This window comes from Syngnathus typhle, linkage group LG3 (genome assembly GCF_033458585.1).
Source record: "Syngnathus typhle isolate RoL2023-S1 ecotype Sweden linkage group LG3, RoL_Styp_1.0, whole genome shotgun sequence".
In the NCBI taxonomy this organism is placed as follows: Eukaryota; Metazoa; Chordata; class Actinopteri; order Syngnathiformes; family Syngnathidae; genus Syngnathus; species Syngnathus typhle.
This window is the reverse complement of record NC_083740.1, coordinates 6,884,721-6,910,963: the sequence shown is the minus strand read 5'-3', so window position 1 is coordinate 6,910,963 and position 26,243 is coordinate 6,884,721. Positions and strand designations below refer to the sequence as shown.

Below are 26,243 nucleotides of genomic sequence, written 5' to 3'. Positions count from 1 at the left end.
CTGTATTCATTTGACATTTGCTCAGGCTCACTCTTCCTCTCCTTCTCCTTCTGTTTCACCCGAGCCATCCACCATAACGCTTTTCAAAACTGTAAGTCAGGAAAACAAACTGTAAAGTGTAGCAAAGGTTGAGTTTCAGTTCTTAAAGACTTGCAGCATGTCTAACAGGGCAGGAATGCATTCTGATCAAACCCCCCCCAAAAAACAGGCTTGTTTTTGAAAAGTGACAAGTACCTTGTTTGTTGCCCACGAGCGTTAATGGCACCTAATTTGCCTCAGTCCTCAAAACAATTGTCTCATTTGCATATTTGTAAACACGGACTGGATTTAATTTCCATACGTAATGTTTACTTGCGCTGATTCAAAAAAATGAACCAAAAATTAAATAAGTATGGTTATTAAGATAAGTGCACCTTAAATAATAATAATAATAATAATAATAATAATAATAATAATAATAATAATAATAATAATAATAATAATAGTGTTCAAATGGTTCAGGGCTGCGTACAATTTGTCTCCAAAAGCATCATCACGTTCACATAGCAAAGCGAGGAACATGAAAGCTCGCATGTTCTTCTGGAGATGCTGCTTGGCACAAAGCCCCGGGATATCTATAAGCTCAAAGAAACTTGACTGGCACCCCAGTTTAGGAACCATATAAAAGCCTCTGATCGTTTTTTTTTTTCTTTCTTGAAACCGCACAACATTTTAACATGGAAATGAAGGCCGTATAATCAAGTCAGAAGTAACAACTACAACACAACGTTTATAGCGTTTGCAGTTTTATTGCCATTCTTGTTAAATTGACACTTGCAGTCCCTTCTTGGTAATTGGAAAATTTTAACAGTGATCATTTGCTTGCCAACAAGGCCTATTGCATGTGCCTGAATATTTTGCTGAGGAACCAAATCTGGGATACGTATAGTCACCGACCCTCCAAACAGTTTTGTGGAAATAGGTTTTTATTTTTTTTATTTTTAAATAATCCCAAAAGAACAAAATTCTCTGTACCAATTGTAGTCCTCAACTATAGTCACAGATTTGCAGGAGTTATTCACATTTGATTTTTGGACCAGAGGTACCCTGAACTGATCAGGCAAAATGAGAAAAACAACTCTTCACACTTCATCTTGAGTATCATGCATGTTTTTGGAATGAGGAAAACCATGCAGGCATGGTGACAACTACACTGGAAGAGAAGAGCCCAGAATTGATCCTCCAACCTCTGTAATGTGAGACAGATGAGCTAACCAATAAGCCACAACAAAAACAAATGATAAACAAAGTTGGCAGAGATAACGAAATGGCTTGGCTCAATACAAGTTTCCTCCATTAATCACAGAAGGTGATTTTGTAAAGTGCTGCACCGCCTCAGGAAAAGGAGCAACCCCTGTGGTGTCTTAGAAGCTGGGCCACATGGCTGCCATGCAAACAATTATTCTCTGCGTAACATTGCCAACTGAGTTAAAATACAAATCCAATGCCAACACGCACTTGTGCCTGCAGTGATTCCACTTGTAAAAGTCTGCCTCAAACGCTAAAACCGCTCAAACGTCTTCATTTTTTAATATTATTTTCGACACGGCAACATTAAAGAGTTGTTACTACCTGGGGAACCTTGGTCATGTTTATCTTATCAAAGATCTTGTAGTCCACAAGGGCATATTTAGATGGCAAGGTTAACACATTAATTGGATTTGCCTTCCATCCAGAAAGGATTTGATGGCCATGCAGGCTCCCATTGCATTAAACCCATTAACAGGTCATTTTATTCTGTCTGAGCAGCTACTGCTTTTCAAGCATGAATACAAATATATGAGCAGTACGTTGACGTTAACACACAATTGGATGAGATTTTTAAACACCTGTGCATCTGCAACGCATGTTCTCTACAGTTCTCCCAAATGCAATATCTGTCTTCGGTATTTTCTGTTTTGGCAGTGTCAGGCATGCAAGGCATCAACTCTCTTTCATTATCTATTTGTCTTGTCCAGCCTCCTCTAATGAGGGCTGACAGTAAACTTAGCTAAGGGGCTAATTAATACTGAGGCAGGGATTAGGATCACTGCAGGGTGAATGCTCTGCTCGCTTCAGCCTCTTTGCCACAAAGTACATTGTGCACGGGGACCCAATGCAGGCCATTCTATTTTTCTGGAGGTGACAGCATGGCAATGACCTAAGTTGAAGGTTATCTTGGAGCTGTTTTCCCCTCTAGTAAAAGCAATCAAATGTGTCCTGTTGGTTATTGAGAAGCCCAGTTAAAAACATCATTCAAATATTCAGGCTGGCTCCCTTTGGTGAAGATGGTGCTCTTTAGTAAATCCCTCCCCTGTGATGACAAGGAATGAAAACTGTTGGCTTTGTAATGAGGTCTCATCAGGGGCTCATAATGTTCCTTGATGAAAACGATATCACCATGGTGGTAATAACAGGAAACACAACAAAGCTGAATCAAATTCATAATGCTCCTCAACAGAGGTCTGTTTATCTGACTAAACGATTCCTATTCATTTCATTGAAAAAATACGATCGATTCTTTAAATTTGAAAGCTCCACACATTATCTGTGAAAACCAAGTCACACAAAACCTCATTATTATTATTATTATTATTATTAGTATTATTATTATTATTATTATTATTATTATTATTATTATTATTATTATTATTATTATTATTATTATTATTATTATTATTATTATTATTATTATTACTACATTTCTGTGTCTATTATTAGAAGAAGAGTCAAATAGGGTTAAACAGCAACATTCATTTTGTCCTTGGCAATGCAACGTGCCATTAACATCCCCGACTTATTGTTCCCCTGCAATTAAACACGCCTCCCACTTTAAAGTGGAATTGCAGGGCAGAGGGCTAGCCAGTTCAGGTTAGCAGAATTATTTCTAGAGGGTTTAGCCAACAGTCTTTATTATTCTGCTCATTGTTTGAATTATTAGAGTCTGGTATGATATTGAATTTTCATGGTCATTTGACCTGCTCTATAGAGGCAATTACTGACTTGCAAATCAAGCAAGTCATTTTGGTATTGTCATGGTTCGCTGCAGATATCACCCAGTGGTTAAATTCTCAATCAATAGTCATTGTTTCTGCACAACAAATGCTTCTACTCTGTAAAACAAAAGTAACTATAATGTTACATTAATAATGGAAATGTATACCTCTTTTTGTACTCCACTTTGCCTTGCATTCTAGTTAACTTTAAGGGCTCTATTTTTGTGCCCAGTGCAAGGTGGGGTCTAATTATGCGCATGGGTGGAGTTTTCCATTGATGTTTTTGTAGAATTGCACAGTTACAAATGGGTGTTTGCGTTGTAGTGGGCGTAAACACAGCTGTCTATCTTCCGGGCCAATTGAACTGGCTCCTGTCATTACCTTTCAAATCAGCGCACAAGAGGTGCACAATTTTTGACATTTCGGAAGCAGAAAAAGACTCACTTGTTTTTACGCTTGAATGCATGTGTGATGTCTATGAAAATGAAACATGAGGGTAATTTGTCAAACTGACCTGTCCAAAAAGTTTATTGAGGTAGGCGACGTAGGCAGCAGCCACCGCCGAGCTGTTGCTGAGACTCCGTTTACTGCGTCGACAACTTTCCCCTTCACCATTGGCGTTGCTCTTTTTTTGAGTCGCGGGAGACTTTGAACTGTGAATTTGTGCATTTCGCAACCAACTATCAGTCTCATACCACAGGCTTTTTTAACTTCCCAATGCAATTCAATTAAACACACATTTTCGGGGACAAAATTCTTAGAAAGTTACAGCTGCATCAAAACCACTTTGAAGTTGGAGAAATAATTGAAAAACATGAACAGTCCAATCAGTTGGATGTGGCTCATTACATCAGTCATTGGAGAAACAGATGAAGTGCCCTTTAATTTAGCTCTTTAAGGGCTTGTTTTGCAGCCGATGCACCAATCAGTGACTCTAATGCTCTCCTTCTTTTAATCAGTGTTGACGAGAAACAAAGATTGATAATGACCAGAATTTCTTGGAGAGGCTGAGCTGAAGAGCCTTGTTTTTAAATCTGCCAGTGGTTGGGGATCTGCCGGCTGCTGGACCCCGCCCCCCTCGAGGGGACATGCTTGGAGGGGAAAAAGAAAACATGGTTAAGCCTTCAAAAGTAACATTTACAATAACCCGATTATTTAAAATCATAAATAAAATCAAGTCGATGACTGGCTTTTGGCAAATATACTAATTTGTTATCAAATCATTCCTAATTTTGGAACCATAGTGTTTAAATCTACGAACCTGGCTGCAGCTGATGGTCGACTTTCTGGTCCTCCCTTTACACTTTTTGAAGACATTCTGCAAGAATGAAAACAATTTTAAAAAGTGAAAAAATCCATCTTTTTCTTCTACTCTGATGGAGGGATTGATGTCGGCGGCAGCCACTGCCGAGCACTAACAGTGTGGCATCCAAAGTTGTGTTCAAGGGTGCATTGGTAGTGCTCAAACGTAAACCGGCATCTACCCATCAACCATTTCTAACTTCCCTCTTTCTGTACACTATTCCCTTAGTTTAAGCATTGTACTATAGCTTAGCCCCTACGGAGCGAAAGCATTGCACTTTCTGAGGCAACCACTGAGCAAAGCTTAAATTATATTAACAATTAAGTGGAACTGACAACTTTGAAGTTGTTTTACTTGTCTCCTTAAAGTGACCCCTTTCCTTTTTGTTCCTGTGGAGTACAAGACTTGAGTTACAGTATACTAAAGTAGCAAGAGAACCAGATACCGATTTAATTCAAACACCTTGAGGTAACAGGCTACATAATGAAATGTTGTGCAATGCAATACAATCACATATAAGCAATGAAAAAAAGAATAGGGGCGAGTTGAATGATTCAAGAACTGGGATGGGGCTTACAGATGGGTTGCGATGGAAAATGCTATGCAATTGGGAAAACAGGGAAGCAAGAGAGGGACGAAGATTGAAAAAGTGTGGGCGGACTTGTAGAAGCGTAGAGTAGACAGTCATGCTTGACTGTTAGTGGGGCAGATTAATGTTGTGTCATGGACCTCTGTGATTCCATGGCCTGATGATGAAGGACCGTATGTAGATGCGCTATTTGCATAAACGCTTCAATCCACCAGCCCACGTGCCACAGAACCAACGCAAAGACAAGATAGCAATGATCTGCTCCAGCGGCTACCACTCGGCCCGCTGCGTACGCGTGAGCCCTAATGGGAAGAGACACGAAGATCAGCCAGTCTTCTGAATTACACCCGACCGCTTCATGTGCCAAACGAACGGCATTGCCAACTCCCAGTGGGTTACAACGTGCCATGACTGAGTAGTGATTGCCTGTCTGTCACGCTTCCATGTAATCAGCATGCACGCTGCAAGCATGTTAAACTGTAAAGGGGGAGTGGGGGGGGGGATGTTCCTGTCCTTGCGATTAAAGTCGGGAGATCCTCTCTTGTAATGTTACTTGTGACCTTCAACATTCGTTGGCGACAACAATCGGTACACCGAAACAATGTAAATGGATTTTTAGTTAAAGCTAGAGTTGAATATGAAATATCAAGAACACGTAAAAAAAATCATACACTGCTTAGTATCCTTAGAATAGGTTTTTTGTCCAGGGTTTATGTTTCTTACAGTTGCAACTTTGCAATAAACTAAAGCAAACTTTACATGCATTTTTCTCAACACATATGGGTAAAATAATATTTGGAGTTTTTGTTGTGGTGATCTCTTGTTGTTTTTCCAAATAATTGCTCTCATTGTCATCGCTTGAGTGCAAATCCCATCAGGGTAAACAAACACACTCCGACTCAACAAACACAACACAAAGTGTTGAGTGACCTGCAACTCTCTTCTCTAAGTGGTCAATTGCTGTCAATCATGGAGCGGTCACACACAATTTTACATCCCAATCACGCTAATTGAAACATTGAAATCAGGAGTCTTGTGGATTGGCCTCGGGATTAAAAAAAAAAAATAGAAGAGGCTGCTTGAAGGCCCTGAGTGGAGTGTTGGAGGTTAGAATCTAATTGGAGATGGTCTAAATATATTTCACAAGAGCCACTGGAGAGAATTATCTCATTGTTGATCTAACATAATTAACTGTATTTCTATGACACAGATAATGTGTCTATGGCAATAATGCTCAGATACATACACACAACTTCAACCTCGGATAGTTTCATTTTCCCCTAATTAATCTAATTGTCTATAATCACAACACCTTCTTATCTAGGCAGAAAGCCCAAAATCAGTCGAGTTCATTGGGAATGTTTATTGACTGAATTGGGTTCAGTTGAGGTAAGGCTTGACATCTCTTTTTATCCTCCTGTCTGGAAACAATCTATCCCAAAGGACGCAAACAGCCAATGCCTAATACAGAAGCAGCCGATAGTAATGCGATTGGTTCTGGTACTCCATTTTACCTTCACCGATTTGAACATCTCTCTACTGCTTCCTTTTAGCAACCCCAGCTTACTCACCACCACTGATTTTGTGTCAAGGCTTTAAAATGAGATTGTCTTCATCAGCATTGACACTGATAAGGGGGTTGGGGGTAATTCGACCTTTTCCTCACCATCACACATCCATTCTTGACTTTGTAATTTAAAGTCCAAGCAGAACATTTTCCTCAGATCGGTTTTAAAATGGAGAGGTGGAGTCGGATTTGAATGAAGTGATGTTGTCGAGAGCAACAGGGAAGAAACACCAGACCAAAACAAAACCCTTTCGAGGTGTGGCAATGTTGAATCGAGGAACGAAAAAAAAAACCATTTAATTAAGCAGAGAGATATCTGTCAATGTCATTAGTGTGTTGGGAAAAAAACATGCTCTGGAACACACTCACAAATGAACCATAGTCAATTCCTGCTGCGTTAAATTATTGAACATCCCAAAGCAAAACAAGATGACACTTAACTATCATTCATGAATACAGCAACTTTGCAGTCTTACCTTCTTAAACAGGAGCAAAGAGAATATATTTATTTCCTCCTTGTTTGACTGGGATGATAAACAAGATGTGTATGCAAAGGCTTAGCTAACCTGTGGATTATATATTAAAGGTGATTATCCTGATAAATATGCTTGGATTAGAGATGCTGCTGGCCTGTTGTACACAAAGGGCAGTGATAATTTAAGTGGACCCAGGGGGGGTAGTGTGTCTTGAGAGGTATTTACAGTATATTCTTTTTCAATTTGGTTTGAATGTCCTCATGATTTAGTCGATTGGTACATTTGTGTAGTGTTTGTAGAAACAGACTGTCCCTATTTGTGACCCTGTAACATCTTTGAAATGATGTCCAGCCATTTAGTTGCAAACATTGACGTCAATGCAGCGTGTCTAACATCTTTCCAAATGCAATGTTCTTGGATTTAACTTCCTCGTGCTGTGCTTGGTACGAGAACTCAAGTAGTTGTACTTACCGCCGGAGTTATTTGAATCAACAGGGTGGAAAAGGTTGACTTTAAAAAAATATATATTTCTGGCCTTTGCAATGCAAGGTCATGGTGAAATTGGACAATAGTGCATGAAACAGGCACTGGGCTTACTATTGCAGCCTCCAAATCTTGGCCCTATGAGATGCTAATCGTAACTGACTTGGTGTCAACAAGCAGATTGAGGTAATGTATTGGTGACCATAAGGGTGAGTTAAGCCACTGCAGCAAAACAGTGTGGAGAAATTTCCAAGGTTCAGAAGATTAATGAACTAACAGCTTCAAAACGTAGATGCCATTAAAGCCTGAAGTCCATGTAACAATGCTTGATGTTGATACATACCAAGCCCAGCTAAGGCCAGAAAAGGGCTTAGGGGCTTTTTTTTCTCCCATTGGCAATTACCTACTGATTTCTCCACTCTTTATTGAATGCCAACTTGTCAAACAAACACTCTGATGTCACTGTGAAGACAGTGTCCATTATTAGAACACGGTCCAAATTGTTAGGCTTCACTCAATAATATCGGCTGTACTTCATCAATGCCGAATTTAGAAGCAAGGGTAATTATGTGTAGATACCTCGAACAAAAGTGATCCAAATGGTTGAGTGTTCTTTTGTTACGCAGTGTGGCAATGTCTCTACTTGACACTGCAGCACAAATCTTTGTTGGAATGGTAAAAAAAAAAAAAAAATACGTGAGCGCAGTGCAAATACAGTTAGCCAATTGAATTTGTTGTGATTTTTTTTATTTTTCCCTCATTATACAATCTTTCCTCCTTCTCTTGAGCGACTTTTCTAAGCTACTGCTCTGTGCAATCAAAATGCAGTCATGCCCAAATCTGCTTAGTTCATACAAACCAAGTTCTTATTTAGCACTTTTTTCAAGAGTGGAAATGGTTCAATCTTCCCCATACAAACTAGCTCAAATGTGTCGCATTTCATGCAGCAGTCAGCTCCCATTGGAGGTTCTACTTCGAAATTATTGACTTGGAGGGAAAATCAGCTTTGATAGTTGGAAAGGATTGGCTGGAGGCAGTGTGGCACAGTATGGACATTTATAGCATTATTTTTTTTTTAAACAGAGACCAGCAAAGAGAAAGCAAGATGGGCCAAGGCAGAATTCATATTCAAGTTAAGAAGGCTGAGGCGATTATCAGGAAAGCGACAGGCAGACAGAGTTGGAAATTATAAATCTATCCACAGAAGCATACTGGAGAGTCCTGCATAAGCGCAGAAGAATAAAGCGGGAGTCAGTAGGAGGAGCCTAAATATTACCGGCTGATTGATGATTTGAAACGCTTGTGCGCAGAGGTAAGCAGTGTAAATACTGAAGTGGGCGTGGCTGAGCAGGGAGGAGTGCAGAGGTGAATGGAAAAGCATAAAGAGCACACAGGTAAAACTCTCTAGCCAGATTATGAAAACATTCACCAAACTGTATTCATTCCTCCGGGCACGGGAAAACTAAACTGCGCAACAATTAAACGTGTTTGACAGACACACTCCGAGCATGAATCATCACACTTAATTTATACAGCATAACCTTTCGGGTGTCTGGCCCATTGTATGTTGTTTACATGGAAGACAAGGCAAGATAAAAAATAAAAAAAAGGCTTTTGGAAGGATTTTGCAGTTAATGATGTGTTCACTTATTGGTGAGTGATAATGTCATATCAGGAACTAATTGCCTGGCCTGTTACCTCATTAAGCACAGCATGACATGGTGCCACGGGGCGCTGACTGCACACTTTCCTGCGATCACTGCTGACTCGATGCCTCTTTACATCCTCCACTCATAACTCATTTGACGCTTTTGTTGCTATTTGATTGCTGGGATGGTAATATGAAAAGATGATGGCATTTTACGACCGGTTCAAAGATTTGATTCCTTGCTATTCTGATAGTTCTGACATTCAAGTCTATTCTCACTCCTGTCGATTTCTCAGGCATTGTTAGTTTATCTCTGTACCTCTTTATCTCGCTTTCACACATATCTCTCCATCTCGTTCTCAAGCATTTCATTTTTTGCGCATATGCTTCTCTGTTTGATCTCGGTTTTCCACCTTGCAAGTCACCTTTACTCTCCTGATCTGCAATGGTCGGCTCATATCTGCCCTTCTCTCTCTCGCTCTCTCGCTCCATCTTTCCGGCCTCTCCACTGACTTGCCTCTGGGCCACACTGGGAATATGCTGATGGTGCAAACCGAGTTAAAGATAGATTATTTATCATTGCAGGGTGAGGAAAAAAAAGGGAAATGGAAAAAGAGGTAGGAAAAATAGGTGTGTAATTAATTGTAGCCAGCCTAAAGCAAATCAATGTGTAGGTGTTATTTTAAACCCCTTAAGAGAGTTGCCTATTTTCAAATGTTTTACGATGCATCAGCACTATGGCTTTTGTTGAAATTGGATTTGAAACTCTAACAGATACCCTGGAGCCTGAGCATCAAATAAAAAAATGATTTAGTGTATGAATGGTAAATATTGACTATTGTTATTTATAAGCTGCTTTACGTTTAAAACAGACTCACTTTTCAAAATGATTAAAAACACGTGTCACATTTGAAAGTAGACAGAGCAGATGATGTTTGCCTGCTAGCTTGCACGCAAAGCCTTCCCCAATCCATTAAGCCTACTAACACTCTTCACTTTCTTTTCCAAAATCTATGACATGGTTCTTTAATCGCAACACTGAATTGCAACAAGAGCGTCTGGTTTCAAGAAAATGCCCAACAAGAACAAGAGCGAGAAAAATACAAATATATCCGCTATGTGCCCTTGGAGAATATCACTGTCAGTCAGTCATTTTATTTGACAAGGGTAATTTACTTCATTCGTGAATTGTTACCCGGGCCTGTCACAAAGCAGGAGAAAAGGGGAAAAATTGTTCGGTGACATTGAATTTGAATTTGGATAAGGCCCAAAAAAAAGAAACAAATTTTGCACATTGCCCCTGTTTCAGAGTTAAGGACAAATCACAGGTAGGGTTAATGGGATCTGTCTGTGTCAGGGCAGCATTAGAGCGTGAGAATGAGAGACGACGAAAGACTGATAAAATGTGGAAAAAGGGAGAGTGGAAGGTGAGGTGCTTGCTAGTACAGGAGAGCAATGACGGAAGGAAGCACGAGTTGAGGCAGTGTGAGAGCGGAGTTGTTTCCTTTTTTTTTGCATGTAAGTCCAGGGGGCATGCTGGGCTAAATTTGGGGGATGTGACACATGGTGAAAAGAGTAATGCACCTTGACAGACTGGCACTCCACCGCCAGCTTGGCCAATGATGCTCTCTAAAGCTGAGTGATGTGTAGCGCAAGCAGCACCTGTGACACCAACTGCCACCCTGCAGAAGCCTCAACAACTCGCCACCTGTTAAAAATGCACTTGCTCGCGTCCCACTGCTGTTTTATCCATTCACTCATAAAATTCAGTTCATCCACTGTCATTGATATGGATGAGGTTAATTTCAAGTTTTTTTTAAGATGACACCATTGCTAGAATAAAATACCAACTTGCCTCCTCCTTTTAGCGGAAACACATTATTGCAAGCATTTTTTGTTACCAGACCGACTTTCAAAATTAATTGAAAAATAATACAATTGGACAAACATTTATTTACTAGTTTCAAAGCAACTTTGTAGTTATACATCCATTTGTTGTGAATGTGTGATAGTATGAGGCAATCGTACTGCATGTGGGTTCACGGTCATAGTCCTCAGAGGGAAACCATAAGTATGATGTGGCCTGATTTGAGAAATCAAATTTGACACCCCTGCTATAAGGCCTTTACCATAACAACCACTGGCATATCTAGAATTTTTCTCTTTGGGAGGGGGGGTAGCGGTTGGGGGAATGAGGTGGCCAAGGATATCTCAGGATTGTTCACAAAATAAAACAAAAATAAAATACCCAAACCCTCAAAAATCTTAATAAAACACTGATAAACGTATCATGTAGAAAAAATTAAATTGTAAAATACGACTTCGGCAATCATCTGGCCTGGGACCTGGGAGTCCAAGCCTATTTCAGCGGGCATGTGGATTAGTGCCCCTGCGGTGTCCCCTAACCCCCCCCCCCCCCCCCCCCCCCTCTAGCTACGCCAGCGACCTTGACCATACATGACCAAATTGCCATTGTAAAATATGAAACTGACAATGACAATCTTAGGGTCTATTTGTGCTACAAATATAATCATTAAACAATCTATTTTCAAGCCATGTTCTTCCTCCTGCGAAATTTCTTTCCCGGTCTGGCTGATGCAAAGTCGACACTTTGTCTAGAGGGGGGGGGAGCAAAATATGTGTCACGCATCACAGTGTTACAGATTCATCTGTTAGAGAATTGGTCTGGCTCCTTCCTTGAATGTCGCTGGGGAAATCCTTCACACTCTATACAACATCAGTTTCCCCACTGTTATAAATAACGGCAACGACCTACATTGTTGACCGTGTAGATTGTGCATAATCATCGTGAAGATTGAATCCGGACAAATGATGAGTAACGAAAAAACATCATTCACCTTGTTATTTCCTCTTCTCTCAATGTCATAAAGAAATTACCCTACTCGACTGGAGCTTAAAACCCTTAAAAAAAATAAAAAATAAAGTGAGCATTTTTTCAGCTGTACCAAAATGACTTATTTAGTAATATAGACCCAAAGTCAGAAGAGCTTTTTTCATACTCATAATATCCAATTCTAATAAAGCTTCTTCTTCATCTCTCACTCTACTCACAAGTTAATTCACCTCTTGTGCTGTTTCTGTGACTTTGAACCTTTAATAGTGTATTTGCTAGAGGCCGCTAAAAAATAACCTGGTGAATACAACTTGGAGTGTGTATAAAAATTTGCACTCATTTCCAAGGCAATCCAATTTATTTACCTCTGACAAAAAAACATGACGTTGTTTACAAGCAATTTTACGGCCCAGCATGCCATTAAACAGAAACGCCAATTACATTACTGGCCTCGGTCGGGAGCACGAATGACACTCACTGAAGAGCGGCTAAGATATAAGATCTTCACAGTTGTAATCTAATAAGTACATGTACCACAGAAAATTGGAGCCACTCTTCCAGAAGATACTTTCATTTTGTAAAAGCTGCAGAGAAATGTGTTTCCAGCATGAGTAAATAAGCAGGATTTCGATCTTTATCACAAAATGTATGCAAATTCCCAACCAGTGGAAACCCAAATGCTAAAAATTCCAGTTGCATAAGTGAGGCAGTCTGCAAACGGGGGGTTACTTAATCTCTGAGTTAATGGCTTGCAAAGAGGCTGGGGAGACTGCGGTCAGAGTCTTAATGGAAAAACCTTCGCTGCATTGTGCCTTGGTAATGGGAGGAGTTTATCTAGCCATGCAGAGGGATGCCATGAATGCTTCTCCACAAATTGATTGTATCCTCGCTTTCCCTCCATTTCATTCCGGAATCCGGATGTTTACGCTATTATCATAATATATTATTATACTCGTGAGATGTGTGAGAGCTTTAATTTTGCAAGCCATTCTCGGTTTGGTCATGTTTTCAGTTTCACTATCATTAAGGCGGTTTTACTGTTATTTCTTAATAGAGTAGACTCACTATATCATTTTTATACAGTCACACTGAATGACCCTACAGTTCGTCGTCAAACGCTTCTGATTTAATTACCGGATCATTTTAAAGATAATGTCACTGTGGAAAATTTGCAGACGAGGTCAACATAGCTCCGGGTGATTGTTCAGCCTTTATTATGTGGGCGTGATTGATTGATTTCTTCCTCCAGGCGGATCTGACCATACTGATCCAGACAGGTCCACATCAATTGACTTGTCTGGTGTTCCATCCCAAACACATAATTATTAAAAATACTGTCACCACAAAGTAGTTTAATGTCTGAGTAAGGTGTTCTCAACAGGAATGAAAGGAAGCCTGTAGGATTAAGTCATATGCATATTAAATTTAAACAAGAATCAGAATAAGGAAACAGTTTTTTTGTTTTTTTTGCATAATCCTGTTGACACTTTCTTTTTAAACTTATTCCATATAATCAAATTGGGCGGAGGTGTAAATGATAAATCTTGGTAACATGACAACTCTATCAAGAATTGCTTTACTTTTTCTTAATGCCAAAATAATTAGGGATGAAGACATTTTGTGTGCATCACTGCAGGAGTTTGCACAAACACAGCGGGACTCGTTTGAAAACTTCTGAATCTGATTAAATGTTTGGATTTCCCTTCTAAATTTATTAAGAACATTGGTTGTTCAGGATATTGCACATGCTTTTTGCTATTTCCCCCAATGTAAAGAAATGAGTTTTCACTGGTCAGCAGGTCACTTGCGAGCATTTTGCCAGTGCAGTGAGCTCAGGAAGTGCTCACCTTTTCATTTTTAGCTCGGCAGCAGAGGGTAAAAACCCTGAGAGGATTGTGTTATCTATACATTCTTTCCAAAGTGGGAAATCATAGAAGTCCTGCAAGGTCAATGTGAGAAATGCTTCTTCATTCTTTCCGAGTAAAAATGAAGAATTCACTTACTGGTCAATATTGCAGTTTTGGATCCTCAAATTCAATGACTCTTGTTTTGACAGTACATTTCTGAATGCACACCAATGGTCCCAACGTTTGCACAATAAGTGAGATTCAGAACTGGGCTGTATGAAAATTGTCTATTCTGAAAGGCATTAATTGGGTCGGGTAAAGCAAAACAGTCCCAACTGAGATATTTGTGGATAACTGGGTACTCCTTGGTCTGATTTTGGTGAGCACCAGGGGCGGAGCTACGTAGTTGGTGCTGGCCATTGTCATTCTCTGGCTACCCCCCTTGTCAACCCAACACCTTGGGGAACTTTAATTGCAGTGATTGGCTGTTAGCTACCCAATTGGTGCATGAAATAGAAGAGGATTATGAGACAGTGGAATAAAGCAAAGTGATGGCAAAGAACATGGCATTATCTAGTAAAGTAAGCGCAGCAAAACATTTTTCTTGCACTTGTTCCTGCTAGATTGTGAGAATGGTGGGCATTGTTCTAAATATGTGTGGATTTTATTCCATGAAACCATGACTGTTGATGTTATGATTAGAAAAAAAAAATGACGCATACGAACACTTGCGACACGCACTCACTCAAAAAAAAAAAATTCTGGCTACGCCCCTGGTCTACACAGCCAACCAAAAGGAGACATGGAAAAGGACAGATGCTCTACAACTGCATCAGCCCCAATGTTATGGGCGTTATGTGCTTTGAAAAAATCTCCAACAATCAATCCAAAATCCCATGTTTTTAAAAAGTCTCGGCATCTCTCTCTTAAACCTTCATTTCACCGCGTTTCATCCTGCCCTGTCTGTATAGTGCATGGTTGGCTTTGGTTGACTTTATTACCAAGGCTGACGCTTACTGCTACACACGCGCACGCACACACGATTTATTGTGTTCAAGTCAGTCAACGCGTTGAATTTAATTTCCGTTCCTTCAGCGAGTGAATTCTCATTTCATCCTTTGCCTTTATGTGTGTTGTGGACCTGTCCATCCACAATCACAATATATTCGTCTGTATTTTTATTACCACCGTGCGCGCACAATCCATACCTTTGGTTGTTGGTCTATTTGTCACTACGCCCCCCCCCCCCTCTCTCTCTCTCTCTCTCTCTCTCTCTCTCTCCTTCTTTCTCTCCCTCTCTGCCTTTCTCTCCCTGTCTCACCTGCTGCGCTGCGAAAGTGAGTGTCCAATGTATGAGATGCACAGTCTGCATTCGACTGATGAGGATTTTAAGTGGATACGTCACAAACAAGGAATAGAGGAGAGGGAGGGACGGAGCAGAAGAGGAGAGTAAGCCATGTACGGGGAGCCAGTGAGAGAGGGGGCTATATTGACTCAAAGCTGGTCTTCATGCTCCTTAGTGTGTGTGAGAGAGAGGCAGACGTGAGAGCAATTAAGATGGAGTGCTGGCATAGATGAAGACTGCCCTGGGTATGTATTTGGTGGCTGTCTGCGTCCGTGCATGTGCCTCTGCGTATGTCTGATGCTCCGAGCGGATGAGTTTGTGGGCACACCAAGCTTCCAAGTGCTTATTGATGTCATTGCAAGCAGTGATGTGGGGCTGCCGTTACATAAACGCAATATGAAATCACTGAGGTAATGATATTGGATCATGGGCTCTTCATATTGCTGGAGGATTTCAATTTGTGGGATTTCAATTTGGTGACTTCCATGTGTGTTTGAATTAGTTTGAGTAGTCTGCTGTTTAAAATGCCACTTTATAACTAAGTTGTGGCTTTTGTGTAGCACTATGACAAAAAGGCTTTGCAACAATCCATTGAAGATGTTTGGATTAACAGGGATTGTTTGCCCACTCTGGGAAAAAAACATCTACGCCTACATCGGTCACACATGGGTTAAATGTATTGTTTTGATTTTGAGCCAAAAAGAGGGGCAATTGTGTCAGTGAGCCAAATTTTAACCAAGTGAACCTTAAGCATCACCCCCACCAAATGTTCCTCTTAAAAAAAGATGGCTTAGAGAGAGGATGGAAGCACAATTTTAATGAGTCGGAGCAAAATTCCTTCCATTTTAAAGACTAAGGCAAGCAACACAGAAAGCCAAACTGACTCATTCGACAAAGTTGGTTGATGAATATTATTGCTGCAAATCATTTGCAAGTGAAACCAGTCAATGGTTTTCATAAACGTCGAACAAAACGGAATAATTGTAGCCACTGGGATATGTTGCGTTCTTTTTTCTGGCCCATGGACTGTCACAGAGATTTCTGCATATTGGAGCCTCGGTGACAATTTACGGGCTAAGCTAAACACAATACTTGAGATCTCAACGTGGGCAAAAAATAGTGTCTCTTTCAGTGTTGATGAATTTATGAAATGTTTTTTTTTAGCACTGATGATATATTCTACACTAGATTCAATTGTTTACCATCCTCCATCCATTCAAGTGCATGCAGTGAGTTGTTGCTCTATTTAGGACAGAAATTTAATCTTGTAAAGCTTGGCAAGTATGCAAAATTGGTAAATGACAGAAGCATGCAATTTATAGATGCAGGAAAGTGTGCTGATTTAAAAAAATATGGCTTCCACTTTGGGCGTTTTGGGATTATTAATATAGAAACCTCTTCTTCCACATAGCAGATGTCATTCAGGAAAGTTACTCTGTCTTTTTACATCCCTGCATAGTGAAGAGATCATGAGCTGCTTACAGAGATAGCAGAACTCTGTGAAACAGTGGAGAGCAATTCATTTTGCAAAGCGGCCGCATGAGAAACTGGAATGTCTACACTTTAAGAAAATTTAGAAAATATATAGTATTGATTCCAGAAGGATGCTATAGCCCAGTCAAAATCCCCAGTTTAGCCACTCCAGAATTCATTTGATATTCTAGAATATATTTATATATTATTTTCTCAACCCCCCCCCTATAAATCATTCAAACTGTCCTTTTAGCCCCAGGAAAGAAAAAATCCTGGAGCCGTGCTTGCTTGGCTCAATGAATTTCTACTTTTGATATCGTCTGTCGTTAAAAGTATGAAATAGACATTGAGGACAAAATTATAGGTGGTCATTAAAATTCTATCTTTACACTTTGAAAATTATAACATGAATTTCATGGTCAAGACTCTAATCAGGACTCCCAATTATCCAGATAAACATGAAGTATAATTTTATTGACTGTGAAGTATAATGATACAGTGATGACTTTCTATACACCCAATACAGACAGTACTATATAGTGTGAAACCATCGATTTGTGGACAGTATTATCAGGTCAAATTTTCTTGGTCCCTTTCCATCTGTGTAAAATAAAATCGTTGCTAATATTAGCTTTTATTGTTGATAGAGGGGTAAGAAAAGTGGCTCAATATATTGAAAACATTGCTAAACTGGTAATACTCCAGACACAAATTACAGTTTTTATTCTCCACTTGGCTAGCGTCCTCAGGTGTACCTAAAATAAAAGCATAACTTTCAAAATAAAAGTAACATGTTTGACTTTGGCTTCATGGTCATTGTGAGGGCCCATCAGAGACTTTAAAGAGTCCGAATGTGGCTGTGCGGGCTACGGGCACACCTCCTTGAAAGAATGCCAGGAAATGTCTCATTATCTATTGACCTTTTCATTGAGACTCATAGATCACTTTTCGATCATTATCAGGACTGTGACCCTCATTTGCTTTTATTGACTCATTACCCTGTTGAATCAGGTACTGTGCTCATGACCAGAAACGTGCATACTTGCCATATCAGTAATTTCATGTTACAAAAAAGATATTAAATGGAATAAAACTTCTCACAATCTGCAAACGGTTTGCATCATCATCATGGGAGTATTAACCACCCATGTCGTATTTACACGTCGGAGTTCATCACTTAAGTAGGAGCAGAACCGAAACAGTAATCTCAAAATGTTAGTAAAGGGATGAAGGCATGAAGGAAAAAGATGCTCAAATTGCTCAGAGGGAACTAGGAAAATGACGACCTGATAGTAAATGGAGTTTGTTCGCAGGTATTATGCTTCATTTAGAGGTAAATCATGTTAATGACTCAGTTAGACTCTGAGCGGTATTATGTAAATATTGCTGGGGAGAGGTGCAAGAGTGCAGGGGAGAGAAAAATCTCAGGGGGTGATGTGACATCACATGTTCAGACTTTACAGTGTTACATTGGAATATTCATCCAAAGCACAGACTCGGTGCACCGACATAAAGTGTGAGTCACACTTTATGAAGTGGCAAACGTTGTGGCAACTTGGCAAGTTCTATTTTGGCATTTGAGAGCTCAGATTCGCATGGACAGATGAAAAGTGAAACATATTTCTCTCTTTTTCTCCCCGTTGTCAGTGTGGAAGATGTGATGTGAATTCAAATGCAACGGGTGCTGTCCTACAAAGTCAGTTTCTATGAAAAGTTGGACACTCAGGAGGAAGACTTGTGTGTTGTTTTGTTTGTCTCCTCGAGGGCCAAGCCGCCGGTTGCTGTCTCCTCAACTTGTCTTCTTTCTCCCAGTCCCGTTCAGCAGCCCACATGAGCGTCTCCAAACCACCGCCGCCCCCTTCCGCCTCCCACCTGACCATCCCACCTTCCTCTACTTCCACGACCTCTTCATCGGCCTCCTCCCCGTCGGCCCCGCCCCCTCCCTCGCCCGTCAAGATTTCTATGCAGGAGCACTTTGCCATCAACGTGTGCCCGGGTCCCATCCTCCCTATCCCGCAGATCTCCGACTTCTTCCCGCGTTTCCACGACTATCCCTGCACGCCGCCACCCCCGCGGGAGAAGAAGATCCTTAAGGAGGAGACTTTCAACGGTGAGATGGGCGGAGGCTTCAAAGATGTCGAGAGGCGGGGGGACAACGATGGAGACAGGGAGGAAGTCGCTGACTCCGATGATGACGACAGTAAGTTCCTTTAGAGTTTATGTCTGTGTTTGTTCATTTATATGGAAATCAAAAAGCATTGCAGCAGAAAAAGAACAGAGCCAGCGCTAAAACTTGAAAATGGAGAGTCATCTTTTTCCATTCAAGGCCAGTTTTTCCTCCGGAGAAAACAACATGCGCTCACAGTGTAATTTGGAGAAAAGTGTGCACCCATGTCACTATAGATCCCTGCAGGGCAAAGTTGCTCCAGTCGCTGGAATTTCAAGCTGCAAGACGGGTCAATTCTTATTTAGCAACTTCATATTTTTGTGACTCACAGCTTTTGAGTGCGACTGAGTCCCGTCAGTAATTGGTGTTGTTTGTGTTGTTTTCCAGCCTATTTGGGGACGTTGGAGTTCACCCTTCTCTTTGATCAGGAGAATAACTGTCTCCATTGCACCATTCACAAGGCAAAGGTAAGCGCAACTTTGATGTCTTCTAGACATCCTCCCTGAAATGTAGCACGCTTCATAGACACATTTATTTGGACCAAAGACACCAGCCTTACATACTATAAACTGTCGCATGAGTAAGAATTATGTAAATCCTTTTGAAAGAGTCCCTGGAGGACACCACAATTGAGTCGAGGGGAGTCAGAAACAGTGGCACGGAATAGAAAGGCCCGGTAGCACTATTGTGATGTTTGCTGTCTTTTTCTGACCCTGTTGTTCGTGCAAAATGTTCAAGGGCGTGACGCCACATCCGACATTTCAGTACAGTTGTGTGTGTTTTGTGTGTGTGTGTTCACAGGGACTGAAAGCCATGGATTCCAATGGGCTGGCTGATCCCTATGTCAAGCTTCATCTTCTTCCTGGGGCTAGCAAGGTCTCTACTCCAACATCACCTCAGTGGCTATCAATACAATATACCACATAACATGCGGTTACACCTTACGCAAACAAAAACCAAAAATACACTCGTACGTTGACTTTTGCAAATCTGGGCCATCGTTTTTGAGAAAAGGCTTTTCCCAAAGTGTCACAGAGCAGGGGGCTTTTTTAGTGCGTCGTGTCGAGCCGCCGAGCAGGGAGCTTCGCGGTGGGCTCTTTCTTATTGCGCCTTGTTCACTACGCCGCTTTATCGAGCCCAAACACGTTCTCCTCGGCTGCGCTGCTCTTGTTTTGTCTCCGGCTCAAGCTGGTGGGAAGATAAGGCATGCCACAACTTGCACCCCCATGCTTTTGGCAACCTTTTGTTGGCCATTTTAGCTCAAGGTGGTTATGAAGTGAGGCTGTGATAAGAGAGAGGGCATGCTGAGCCACGATAGGTCCAATGAGGCAGCTTTGGTGCGCTCAAGATGCCACACATCGCGCGGTCTGGGGCGTCTTTTTGTCCCGCAGCCCTCTCCTGTGTCTGCTCCCGCATTGTTCTTAGTCTCGCCGCTCGCTTTCCACCGTTATCGTCGTCTCTGTCTCACCATATCGCTGTGACCTTCTTTGACCTTGAAATATCAACTCGGAGAGGCGGGAAGGGAGAGGGAGGAAAGGAGGGAGGGTAAGAGAAGAGATGCGGAGTGAGGGGGGGGGTATAAAGGGAGGGCAGCAGCAGGTGGTTGTCATGGAAACAGAGAGGATTGTTACACGGCTCACGTCAACAGGCGAGTGTTGATGGGAGTAAAGCGGCGGGTAGGCGGGACGCAGGGAATGCGTCAATGAGGAGGTAAGTACCCGTGGCCCGTCATTAGTTTAATATTCGCCAGACGGGGGCCACGTCACTTGACAAGTGGGAGGGCACACACGCTGAAGTGAGTATGACGGACGCGCTCGCCTAGTCATGCCTGCGTTCGGTCGATGCATGTGAAGGAGGGACTTTAGCGGGAACGGAGGCGCACATGTTCCACCTCACAGTTTACTTCGCTCTCGTCATTCCGCATATGTTGTTTAAAGTTAACGCAGCATCTGCTCAAGAATGACTCGTGTCGGCTGTGGAGGATTTAGTCAAAGTCAGAGATTTTATTTTAACAACAACCCATGTTTGAAAATAGTTGATGAACATGTGGAGAAAGTTCTGAACTAAAGTATGTAGTACTGAATTCCGGAGATACTACGGGGTTTTTTGGGTGTTCCAGATTTTTGGGATGATCAGTGGGAGTTCCCCCTCCGCCTCTATACAAAAACTTGTTGATAAAGGGCCAAATTATGATGGTTCTGACAAAAGTTTTTAATGGCTTGTGTTAGGTTATGCTCATTAGAATAATAAATATTGATACATTATCAATGGTTATCAGAGTAAAACAAAGAAAATACAGTTCCGCTACAGACTGAGAAGAACAAGATTGACTTTTTTCAACTCCAACCCACTCGTTTGCATTTGGAAATCGTATTGACAATGTGTCAAAACCAAGTCAACGCTTGTTTAATCACATCTCTAGGAAAGAGTAACTGAAGGAGAAAAGTGCAACAAGTAGACAATGGATGCAGGCGGACAGATGGAGGGAACTGACTGAAAATAAATGCGAACGGGCAGATGGAGGATGAGGATAAAACATTTAGAGACAAAGTTTTAAAAGACGGCTGATGATGAAAGCACAGACACAAGGGAAACTGAAATCGTGGTGGTGTGGACTGAAACAATCAATCATAGTCAGTAAAACAAAATGTGACTCGTATGATAAATATGTTTTTGTTTTCAACAAACAAAGATGAATAATGATGGGGTCCCTATTTTGTGGATGTGGGGACAAAAAGAGACAAAGAAGGGGAGAGGAAGGAGCTGTGGGTCTCGAGGCTCTCGCAAATGACTCACTGAGAAGACGATATAGCATGAAAGATGGGGTGTTTATCTTGGGAGCTGCAGACATGAGCAGGAGTAAGTGATGGAAGAGCGTCCTGGCTTTTTGTAGCAGCTGCAGAAAGTGGTCATAGGGCAAGCAATTCTGGGACATGAGTATTACCCTGCACAACACCTCTAATGAAATATGAGACACCATTGTCCAGACTCAAATACTTACCATTTACCAAGTGTTGTTTCAACAACACAGGGCAGCAACTTGGGCTTCAGCCTTGATAGGTTATCGTCACAATTTCTCTTTTTCGGAGAGTATTACCAGGTTTAGAACTGGTGTTGACACGATACCACAGTTTGGACTTCCCTACATACAATACCTGTATTAAAGGTATTAAAGTACCTTAATACCAAGACTGAAACAATAAAAAAAACATTAGTAGAACCATTGGAATAATCTTTATTAATCCATCCATCCAATCTATCCATCGTCTTCCACTTATCTGGGGTCCGATTACTGGGTACAGCAGCAAGTCCTCACTTCCGTCTCCCCAGCCCCTCTAAAAAAAGTATTGTTTTTTATTTTATTTGATTATGGCAAGGCACTAAAGTACTAGTGCAAACCTAGTACACTTTAAATGTCCTAATATTTTGCGTACTGCCAACATTTCCATGCACACATAAATTTGGGGTATTGAACTGTTATGTCACGTCACATGTCATGCAAAATGACAGCAAGAATATCTTGTCCAAGATGCTTAGGTCAAAGGATTTGCACTTGGTTTTGGAATTGAAATCTGTCAACTATAAAGTGAAGACAGGCATAGTTGATTTGGGTCGAACATAAACTGAAGGTGAAGGAAAAGTTTTTTTCTGTGATATTGACATGAACTCTCCAGTCAAATCCTCAGCAGGATGAAAACATCCCTAAGGCAACTGTAGGAAATGAGGCAGCAAGTGAGGAGTCACATTAGGAGCCTGCATGCAATTCACTTCCCGGAAAGCTTTAAATTTTCATTCTGATTGTGTTGCGCACTTTAAACGTCTCCTGCATTTGGAACTGCCGTTGAGGCTCTGCCTCATTACATTGCGAGGAAGACAGATGGACAGGTGAAGAGAGGGAGGCCTCGTGGCCTCTCACGCTCGCTCAACAGATGTCCGAAATCTCCTCAGGGGCCGAGATAAATTATTACCTCGCGGTCATTTTTTTTTTTTTCAATCCTTTGTCCTTTTTTTTCTCTGATCTGATGAATCTGCCATCCCAGCCCTTTGCACATTTCTCTCATCCCCTTCACACGAATACTGCTCAGATGTTTTTCCCTCTACAGGCCAACAAACTTCGCACAAAAACTCTGAAGAACACACTAAACCCAGTTTGGAATGAGACACTGGTGTATCACGGAATCACAGCGGCTGACATGACCACCAAAACGCTCAGGTAGGATCTCAGCTTCATATGTCACTATCTTGCAATTTGTGGTGTTCCCCAGGCGGACAACTGACCATTTTCATGCAAAGGTGGAGGGAAGGGTGGGGGGGAGATTCCCCGCAAACTGCCCGCAGCTCAGCGCGCGTTCTTCTGGGCTTTTCCAAGTAATTTATTATTCCAGGCAATTGCCACACTTGCTGCTTCTCCTCAGGTGTCAGCTGTGCTGAGATTGTCTCCATATGGAGCGTCTGAGGTCAAACGTTGCCAACTTGACCCAAAAACTCCAATACACTTTTGCTGTCCCGTAAGATGATTCAGAGACTGGCAGGGAGCAGTGTCACAGTGGATTCGTAATCGTCTTGGGTGACTTTGTTTATCCTGAGGAAACACAAGCATGAACACACACACACACGCACGCTCAGTGCATTCATCTCCCTTGAACACAAATGCAGCCAGGCAAGTGCGTCCGTGTGTGTGTGTCCTCCTCTGTGTATGTCAAGGGCAACTGGTGGAAGGAGTGCACGTACGTACATACATATATGGCTCCTCCTCTGGATATAGACAAAACACACCCTGACAAACAAAGCTCATCTCCCACAGACAAAACCACAATTTATATGTCTTCCTCAGTTGCACCACCACACATATACACGCACGCACACACACACCAGCAGAGATCCCTCAAACTAGAGAAAACCCATCTGACCTCTATCCAAGGACACAGACACAAACAGCATGGTGGTGCTGGCGAGCCAAAGAGAGGAGGAGGCGGAGCATGTCCGAGAGTCAGGGGTGGTTCCAGAGAAGAACAAAGTGAGCAGGGTGGGGTGGGATACAGTTTGACTGATGGAAGAAGAAACTTAGGATGCTTAGACGAAGGAAGATGACAGGGTTGGTGGAGAGAATCGGACTCAGAGATCATTGTGGGATTGATGTATTTGAAGTCTTAGTGAGCAAACAAAAGAATGGGGACAGTCGGAAGCTGAGAGCAAATGAAAAGCTCACATCCAAAATGAGATGAGAACTCGAAAGAATCAAAATCTCTCTGGTTGTGTTTGTATGCCAGTGTCACACCTCAGCCAATAAATGGAGTTTGTTCTCATTATTTCACGCAGAGCAAAGCAGTGTTAGGGAACGGCAAAAACAGAGGGGCATCCCCAGAGAGATGTTGACTCACTGGCTCGTGCCCTGCCGCATTCTACCTGGCTGCTCTCTGCTGCGTGTGCGACAAGGGGGACGCTGTGCTGTTTGATCCGCACGCTACATGAGCCAAACACTCTCTAGCGATGGTGCTGCCGGTGTAGACCCTCTAGGTATTAATTAGTCGAGCTGGGTAAAACTGCAAAAAGACCAAACTCAATTCAGTGATGAATTTTATCAGTAACTTAATAACATCAGGACCCTCAAAAGCAAAGTTGTCTATCATGTGTTCTGTCAACCATGTTGACCTTTTTTCCCTTCATAGATACGATCTATGAAAAATGGCCTTTTTATAGTCTTGGATACAAATAGTTGGGTCTCTGGAGTACCTGCCCACCTAGGTGTGAAATTAAACTAGCATCCATCTACTCGTCCATCTGTCCATCCGTCCATCTATCCAAACCCAATATTTGGATGCTATGGCAAAATGCATTCAACTGTCCATTAAATAGAAGATGAGTTTCCACATCCATCTGCTTTAAATAGTCCACTACAGTAGTACATTTGATACAAAATTGAAAGCTGGCAGAGCAGTCCTGCCAGTTTTTAAGGATGATCCAGCAGAATAACCTAATTAATGTCCTCAGTGAAGACTTCACGGTTGGACTCTTAAAAGCTTTAATCCTTGAATTGATGCACGAAGGCTGCCCGAAGTGCTCCGATCTTGATTGAAAAAACAGACATGGTGACAAAGATGGACTAAATCTGCCCCTGATTAGCGGCCGTCTGTCTAAAACTTTGACATGTTTATGTTTATTTCTCATAAAAGTTCGGTCAATTCAGATGTCTGGTTTTTTTTTTTCTTCATACTAGTGAATGTATTGTTCTGCTTTGACATCTACATATGAAGTACAGCAGCTTTTTTTTTAAATAATATTTTTTGAAGACTTGATTCAATATCATGTCCAAATACTATTCAATCTGTCACTCCGGTCTGCCTCTCCACTGAGGCATCTCTGAAATGGTTAAGACAGCCGTGACAGTGATAATGTGCAGTTGAAAAAAATCCCCTCACAGCAATTTTTGTGCAGCTCATTGCGGGGAAAAAAAAAAAAGTTGTGAACTGCATACCGCAGGTGAATTATGGGTGTCCTTTTTGGATTTGATTGCTAAAATGGCCATCAGGCTAGCAGTTAACAGGGGAGAGATGTAACGGTGCTTTCATGCCTGTGTCTCTTTCCTCGGTTTCTTCTATCTTTCGATCTCCCCGTCAAATTTTCTAATAGACTCGCACTGTCCTCTGCCATGTAGAGATAAAGGCAAATGTAATACTTAATTTTGTATTGGATGCAGTCCAATGTTGAATTTGGCTGGTGGATGCCTCGGGTGAGACATTCAGTCAGGCCCAAATTGGGTCTTGAAGGAAAATATTCTAATCAGAAGTTAAAGAAAGAACTCTGTTTTGTTGTTATTGTTGTTTTAAGATACAGACTTGACCTTTATTGGCAGGATTGGGAGCTTTTAATTCCTCTGCTTTTTGAGGATGTCGCGATGGGACTTTTATGATAGGCTGTTTCCAAAACCAAATAGCAAAAGGGGAAGGAATTCCCATCTCGAGTTTAAAAGTAAACTATCAGCCTTTATATATTTTTGATTTATGAGGAAACTACCATTTTTTTTCTTTTCTTGTTCTTTTCACAGAAGCAGATACGATAGGATTCCACTAATGTTTCCTTGTAGGTCTAATTCTTCTTCACCGTTTGTACGCATTTCAAGAGCAGATAGGCAAAGAAATCATTTACATTTAAATTTTACAAAAATGAATTACAACTTAGCATTCATTGCTGGTTGTCTATATTGATGGCATAAAATCATATCTCTTCACGAGCATCTGTTGAGCTTTTAGAGGAAATGTGGGGGAGAAGGTGCAAGGATTTTCATGGAAGCGCTTTTCCGGGAACTGGTGTGACATTTCACCACGACCTTTATCTGATCTCCAACCCATACGACACATCCAGTATGCGATGGAGCTTCTGCATATAAATCACTAGACAGCCGTGGTCATGAGTTAGGGAGCTACACTGCTGAACATCCAAGGAGACTGGAAGAGTTGAAGAGAAAGGTGTTTATATG

The 26,243-nt window shown here is 41.4% G+C and overlaps 1 protein-coding gene across 3 annotated transcripts in view; it reads left to right on the top strand.

Annotated features, from left to right (window-relative positions):
• Nucleotides 1–26,243, top strand: part of doc2d (double C2-like domains, delta) — a 41,150-nt gene that overhangs the window by 3,570 nt on the left and 11,337 nt on the right. Inside the window, exons 1-5 of one of the 3 annotated variants that reach the window (XM_061273888.1) lie at nt 15,100–15,371; nt 18,412–18,799; nt 19,154–19,233; nt 19,568–19,642; nt 22,870–22,979. In XM_061273888.1, the coding sequence (XP_061129872.1) occupies nt 18,430–18,799; nt 19,154–19,233; nt 19,568–19,642; nt 22,870–22,979 (635 nt within the window). In that variant the 5' untranslated portion in view covers nt 15,100–15,371; nt 18,412–18,429. Of the gene's footprint in view, nt 1–15,099; nt 15,372–18,411; nt 18,800–19,153; nt 19,234–19,567; nt 19,643–22,869; nt 22,980–26,243 lie in introns of those variants that run through there. The other 2 variants (XR_009713861.1, XM_061273889.1) reach the window with 2 other exon arrangements.